Source organism: Pollachius pollachius (genome assembly GCF_949987615.1).
Source record: "Pollachius pollachius genome assembly, chromosome: 18".
Classification (NCBI taxonomy): domain Eukaryota; kingdom Metazoa; phylum Chordata; class Actinopteri; order Gadiformes; family Gadidae; genus Pollachius; species Pollachius pollachius.
The window spans coordinates 10081212-10088776 of record NC_136951.1 but is presented as its reverse complement, the minus strand read 5'-3'; the positions used below and the strand labels follow the sequence as shown (position 1 = coordinate 10088776).

The window sequence follows — 7565 nt, the reverse complement described above, 5'->3', positions numbered from 1 at the left end:
ATATGCAATGCTATTTTTGACCGTCCCTCTCGTAATGCTAAATTTAAAAGTCGAATAGTTTAGATTTTGAACACTGTACTTTGAGCTTGAAAACACAACTACTCACACACACACAGTCTTTGCCACAGAGAGTTATGAGGAAAGCACATTGAGGTATGTGTGTGTGTGTGCCTGCGCGTGTGTGTGTTACGGTACTGCATGTGTACAGTAGAGAACCTCTGAGGTTCTAATCCAGAGGGATCCTGGCCTCATAAATAGCTCCATGCTGGGTATCGCAGGCTGCGTATGGATTTAGCAGGTCTGCAGGAGACTCCTACATTAGTCACACACAACCTACGGTTCATTAGCCCCCTCTGTTTTCTCATAACTTTCCTTTAACACGACTCCTTATAGGTCTTATTATTTCACTCTGCAGCTTTTTTAGTGTTCTGTAAAATTGCATCAACAAAGTACCAATGCGTAACACATTACATTTCGTTTTTCATTCCACTTCTTATTTTTTTTATTGAATATAACATATTTATACAAAGGTCTTATATATGAACGAGGATGTCTTTGACACAAATGAGTACGTAACTCGTTCTCTCTTGCCTTTACATTTAGTTTATTTTATTTTCTCTTGCTCTCTGTGTCTCATCCCTGATACACGCACGTTCTCCGATACTATTCTCTACGTGCGACTGATGTGTTGGTCTGCTGCCCCCTGCAGGAGAAGGAGAAGAAATACATGCTGCAGGTTGACAACCTCAGGCTGAGAGATATTGAGAAGGGATTCATGTCCAGCAAGCAGATCTTTGCCCTCTTCAACACCGAACAGAGGTATTGGGCACAGACACACACACACACACTCACACTCCACACACACACACACACACACACACACACACACACACACACACACACACACACACACACACACACACACACTCTCAAAAACACACTCACAAACACACACACACCAAATACCACTATTATTGCCAACTGAGAGTCTGTTTTACATCAAATTTAGTGTTCTAATTTTGTATTCAGATTCTCTCTTTGAATAGAAATAGTAGAATATAATAGAAGGAAGGGGGATAGAATTTCAGTTTAAAAAGGGGGGGATAGTTTCAGGCAAAGAGACAAACTGATTTGACTTGACTGTGTGTGTTTGTGTGTGTGTGTGTATTTGTGTGTGTGTGTGTGTGCATGCGTGTGTGTGTGCATGTGTGTGTGCGTGCGTGTGTGTGTGCATGTGTGTGTGTGCGTGCGTTTGTGTGTGCATGTGTGTGTGCGTGCGTGTGTGTGCGTGCGTGTGTGTGTGTGTGCGTGTGTGCGTGCGTGTGCGTGTCGTCCAGGAACGTCTATAAGGACTACCGTCAGCTGGAGCTGGCCTGTGAGAACCAGGAGGACATTGACGGCTGGAAGGCGTCCTTCCTGCGGGCCGGGGTCTACCCCGAGCGTGTCACCGTGAGATACGCACACACACACACACACACCCAGTGTATACAAACACTGGCATCTGCTTTGAGCTCTTGTTTAAAGTCTTGAGCAATGGCGTACTTGAGAAATAGCAAAATTCCTAAGTTCAGTTAACACAAAGAGGTAACAAAGAACTTCAGTTCGGTTCAGATTACTTTAGTTTGACAAAGTCCAGTTTTGTTCTCTCACACTCTCAGTCTCACTCGGTCTTTATTTTCTCGCAGTTTAAATGCAGAATTTTTAGCGTACCAAACCAAAGCTAATCTATTGTGCTAATGGTTTAGCTCATGTCAAAATTATATTCTGAACTGTCGTTGCGGCACATAGCGAGCGTTCCAATCTCTTCATCAAAACATTTTGGGCCTGTATTCTTGTGTAAATGTTGGCTGTTGATTTTGCGAATGTTCTGGTAACGTCTTATCTTCTCGTGGTGTCCTCTGTATCGCATGCTTGTGGACCATGTAGGACAAGGAAGGGAAGGTATGTGCTCCTGGTCTCCATTGCTCTCTCTCTCTCTCTCTCTCTCTCTCTGTCTCTCTCTCTCCCTCTCTCGCTCTCTCTCTCTCTCTCTCTCTCTCTCTCTCTCTTGTTCTCTCTTTGTCTCTGTCTCTATCTGTCTTTCTCTCTCTCCCTCTCTCTCTTGCTGTCTCTCTCGCTCTCTCTCTCCCTCTCTCTCTCTCTCTCTCTCTCTATCCATCTCGCTCTCTCTCTCTCGTTCTCTCTCTGTCTCTCTCGCTCTCTCTCTCTCTCTCTCTCTCTCTCCTTCATGTCTATCCCTTCTTTCTTAGACTACTGCTAATCGCTATTCACAAGAAGGACTTGTAGAATAAACCTCCACCATAGCAGTACTGGATTGCCCCCTTCATATAGTTAGGGCTGCAATCTCCAACAAATAAAAATATGTACTAATGTGTAATATGTATGATATGTATGTATGTGTGTATACAAATATGTATGTTTAACCAAATATAAGAAAAAATGCGCGGTCAACATTTTTACTATTTGGATTTGTTCTTCAAATCACCTGTACATCGCTTTAGATAAAATCTTCAATGTCACTGACTAAACCATCCCCCCCCCCCCCCCCCCCCCCAGAGTGAGGGTGGGGAGGAGAACGGCTCCGACAACTTCATGCACAGCGACCCCCAGCTGGAGCGGCAGGTGGAAACCATCCGCAACCTGGTGGATTCCTACATGGCCATCGTCAACAAGACGGTCCGCGACCTCATGCCCAAGACCATCATGCACCTCATGATCAGCAACGTGAGTCTTCCCCTTGGCACGGCGTTGTTTGATCGCGGTGGGCCAGTTTTCATGGCGGCCATTTTGTTACCATGGCCACTTTTCATAGAGATGACCAAAGGGAAATAATGGAATCGTTTATAACACGTATAAGCAAGGATTCTTCCTCTTAATTATCCTACTGCACTTATACAGTTCTAAAATCATAGAAGAATTTACATAGAACCAGTCATTTTTTTTATCATGGCAAGCCTTATACCACAACCTTGTGAAATACTTGATCCTGAGTGGTCCAAAAACCTTTTCACCTTTCAAGTCGATAAAAAGGCAAATAACGATATTGATTAAAGTAACTTATATCTAATCATTGTTTGTAAATTGTATAAATGATATAAACCACCCATGGGGTGGTTTATTTCATTTGGTTTATATCTCCCTCCCTCTCCCCCTCTCCCCCTCTCCCCTCTCCCCCTCTCCCCCTCCCCCTCTCCTCTCTCCCTCCCTCTCCCTCTCCCCCTCTCTCCCCCTTTCCCCCTCTCCCTCCCCCTCCCCCTCCCCCTCTCCCCTCTCCCCCTCTCCCTCCCTCCCTCTCCCCCTCTCCCCTCTCCCCTCTCCTCTCTCCCCCTCTCCCTCCCTCTCCCTCTCCCCCTCTCTCCCCCTTTCCCCCTCTCCCTCCCCCTCCCCCTCTCCCCTCTCCCCCTCTCCCCCTCTCCCTCTCTCCCCCTCTCCCCCTCTCCCTCCCTCTCTCTCCCCCTCTCCCTCCCTCTCTCTCCCCCTCTCCCTCCCTCCCTCTCCCCCTCTCTCCCCCTCTCCCTCTCTCCCCCTCCCCCCCAGACCAAGGAGTACATCAACGCCGACCTGCTGGCCGAGCTGTACTCGTGCGGGGACCAGAGCTCCCTGATGGAGGAGTCCCAGGAGCAGGCTCAGCACCGCGACGAGATGCTGCGCATGTACCACGCCCTGCGCGAGGCCCTGGGCATCATCGGGGACATCAGCACCACCACCATCACCACCGCCATGCCCCCGCCCGTCGACGACTCCTGGCTGCAGGTGCAGCGCGCCGGCGGCGGCTCCGGCGGAAGGTGAGGAGGGGCGGGGTGCCGGTGTCTCCACTAGGGGGCGTTGGTTGTTCGCAAGTATCAAATTTCACCCCCTCTAGGTCCTTTTTGTCGGTGGTCACTGATGTTCACTATGTCATACTCCACGTCAGTACTGAGCTCCACCCGCCTCTTCAACCATATTCCCATCTCTTCTCCACCAGGTCTCCCGCCACCAGTCCCACCCCCAACCGCAGGGCCCCTCCGGGCCCCCCGGGACGTCCGCTGTCTCGGGGTCCCCCACCCGGTGCCCCCCCCGCCGGGGGACCCCCTGTCCCCTCCCGCCCGGGGGCCTCACCCGACACCTACAGCGGGCCCCCGCCCACCGTGCCCTCTCGGCCCAACCGCGCACCCCCCAGTGTGCCTAGGTAAGCCTTCTGAAGGGCCCCTTCTGATGGGCCCCTGTCTTACCACCAGATGTGAGGCTGAAAACAGGCCGATTTAGAGTCGACCCCCTTGTGACATCACAAGTGGGAGTCCCACCCACGTATGAATGATACACGGATGTGGTGACCAGGGAGTTGATCCGGCATACATCTGGTGGACACTCCCAGGTGTGAGGTCACAAGTGGGAGTCCTTACAAATGGCTTGTAAGGACTTAGCCTTTTTAGTCCACTAGGACTTATCAACCTTTAAACCTGAGAGGTTTTCTCTTTAATTCGTCCAAAACAAACCTTTATTTTTTTCCTTGGTTTCCTTGGAGCACAATGAGTTGATTCTGGTGAATGTCATGTCTGCTCATGTGCTGCAGTCCCAGCTGAAGTGTGAATGCCCTCTTGTTGCGAAGGGGGATGTGATGGGACCAGGATGAGGGGATGAATGAGGTAAATACCAGACTAGGGTGCTCTGGTGTATTAGAAGAGAGTTCACTAGATTTGATGCAGTGAACTAGACTCCCTACAAGTAGCCCAGTTTGTGTATTTCCTATTTTCAAACACACATTTGCACAATTTCGAAGGGAAAGGAAAATAATTGTATGTGTCCTCCCAAATCTCTTCAACGTTAAGACACATCATCTGCTCCATCCACACAACGATCTCCCGACAGGACTATTTTCAGACAGTGATCTCATCATTTCTCACGCCACTAAGCCATTACAGGTGGAAGCTAGACAAAAGGGCAGACTCTAGACACAATATATCAATACATGACACTCCTGCTTTCAAAGCTCTGCCGCTTCCTCTGCTTCCAGCCCCTCTAATCTTTGCCTGGTGTTTGCTTGTGTTTGTGAGCCAGTTAATCTTTTTCAAGCCATGGCTGTGATGTTTCAAAGGGGCCAGCAGCTTCCCTCTATGCACACACGTCACATGACCAGACTCACTCAATTCCCACCATGTTTCAACAGATGGAATAAGCATTTACACATCTCCTGAATGTAAAAAAAACTGAAACCGAATACTAACAAATATGAATTCTGCATGTTCTGAATTCCGAATTCCAAAAGTTCCAAATGATGAAAATTCTAAGTAAAGAAAATTCGGAATTCGGAACAATCCAGGGTGAGAGGCTTATAGCCATCATGTGACCTGTGTCCTTTCCTTTCACTATAACCTGTCTTGTTTGCATTCCTCTTCCTCTCTTCTTCCTCCTCCTCCTCCTTCTCTTCATCTCAACGCCCCTCCTTGACACACGCCCCCTCTAAACCCTCACCTACCTATGAATCAACCAATCCCCTTTCAGGATCACTTTCACTGACCAATGAGGACTAACTAACAGCTTTCTGGTACGTTTGGTGCTGCCCAGTCACCATCGTCTTCCTCACCTGCTTCCTTCTACGTTGTGGGAGGAAGAGGTCTCTGCGACTGCTGCATGTCCATGTTCTCAGTCTCAACTTGTGTGTCTTACTGTAGTGTTTCCCCCCTGTGAGTTAGGCCTTCATGTAGCACTGCATGGGCGCGTAAACAAACATTCACACTCTTCATGTTGTGTGTGTTTTTGTATTTGAATCATAGAGGTAACCGTGATCAAATATGTATTTTTCTTTTTGATGCTTTTGGGAGCCGTTGGGGTGTGAGGAATAAGAACACTCAAATCTGAACACGCAAACACACACACACACACAAAAACAAACACACACACACAAACAAACACACTCAGATACCTACCTGCCGAATGTGAACGGACATCCAACGACGGCCACATCCAAAGCTCAAATCATAATATCGGATAGTGTTGTGTGTCTCTCGGTTTGGTATTGTACGTGTTTCTCGTAACAACTCGTCATTCATCGTCTAGTGTCTACTGTTGTCCTGTCGACCAAAATGCATATCATATCTGCATATGTTGATTCATCAGCATATTTTGTATAGTTGGAAAGTCCATCTAGAACGCCTTTATAGTTGAATTCAATAACATCAATAGAAGGCCTATTTTGATTATTGTGAAATGCATACATTAATATAATTCGATTTTTTGTCAAAACTATTTAATCTACTCTATTCTAAAGAAAAGCAATCCTGTTAATACTGTACAAAGCTATTTAGCTTTCATACTTTGGAGATGCTTTTATCCAAAGTGACGGTGCCCACGGATACAGCTCATTAGGGTGTAGGCCTTGCTCAGCCATCTTGATCAAGATACACAGTTGAGTCAGAGGGCATCGGAGGTGAAGGAAGTCATTTAGAAAGCCATGATATATTCAGCATCACGTTTGACCATGTCTCACGTTCGACCATGTCTCTCATTGCGCTCACTGTCTTGTTAAATCAGTGTGTCAAACACATAGACGTTTCGAATGAACCGTCGTCCAGTCCCAGTATTACACGTGTTGTAAGTCGTGGTGATCTTGTGTGGCCGTGGGTCCTGCTGTCAGTGCATGACACTACATACGTCTTTGAAACGGTCGCTGTTTTACCCACCAGGTGTGCCATTTAAAAAATGTCAACCATTTCTGGCACCAATGTGTCGGACGGATAAATGAACTCCTGCCTACCTGTTGTGACAGGGATTGGATTTCATCTTGCTGTCCCAGTTGTGATGTCACGAGTGGACTTATTTGGAAATAGCTTATAATGACTTAAAATGGATGCCCTTTAAATGGGTGCTCCTGCATTACATGCAAGTATAGTGACATTTTTTTCAAATTTTAAATGTTTTCAGGAAAATAACATTTGTCTTGTATAGGAGAGCAGTAAATTTAACCCCTCCACCCCACACATCCATATCCTATCCTATTCGAATCCTCCTGTGTGTTCCTTAACACTTGACCGATGTGTGTCTTCTGTGTGTGTTTGTGTGTGTGTGTGTGTGTGTGTCTCTGTGTTTGTCCATGGCAGTCGAAGACCCCCACCTTCTCCAACCCACTAGGCCTCCAAGCCCCTCCCTACTACTACGTCTTCATTAACCCCACCTACCCTGCCTCCGGACTAGAGGGCAACAGCTCCACCTACCTGCTGTTATCTGTCATGACAGACCAGAGCTGGTTCCCTCCTCCTCCACCTCCTACTTCTCCTATACTACTGTACTCTCTCTCATTGTCTCTGTCTCTGTCTCTCTCTCTCTCTTTCTGTCTCTTTCTCTGTCTCTCTCTTTGTCTCTCTCTCTCTCTCTCTCTCTCTCATTCTGTCTCTTTCTCTGTCTCTGTCTCTCTCTTTGTCTCTCTCTCTCTGTCTTGTTTTTGGTCCCACACCGATATGCAAATATACGCATTCATGTGCTCGCACACACACACACACACACGCACACACGCACACACAAACACACACTAGTGCATGATATGTAAACTTACTATAAACACGCTATTTTTCAATAATACCGGTAACCAG

At 47.3% G+C, this 7565-nt stretch overlaps 1 protein-coding gene across 3 annotated transcripts in view; it reads left to right on the top strand.

Moving 5' to 3' along the window:
- Positions 1-7107, top strand: part of dnm1a (dynamin 1a) — a gene marked incomplete at both ends in the record, with an annotated part of 49058 nt that extends 41951 nt beyond the window's left edge. For 2 of the 3 annotated variants that reach the window (XM_079755437.1, XM_079755435.1), the window contains 7 exons: positions 710-819; positions 1338-1449; positions 1927-1941; positions 2557-2724; positions 3538-3785; positions 3965-4168; positions 7077-7107. In XM_079755437.1, the coding sequence (XP_079611563.1) occupies positions 710-819; positions 1338-1449; positions 1927-1941; positions 2557-2724; positions 3538-3785; positions 3965-4168; positions 7077-7107 (888 nt within the window). The remainder of the gene's footprint in view (positions 1-709; positions 820-1337; positions 1450-1926; positions 1942-2556; positions 2725-3537; positions 3786-3964; positions 4169-7076) is intronic. The other variant, XM_079755436.1, reaches the window with a different exon arrangement.
- Between the last annotated feature and the right edge of the window lie 458 nt (positions 7108-7565).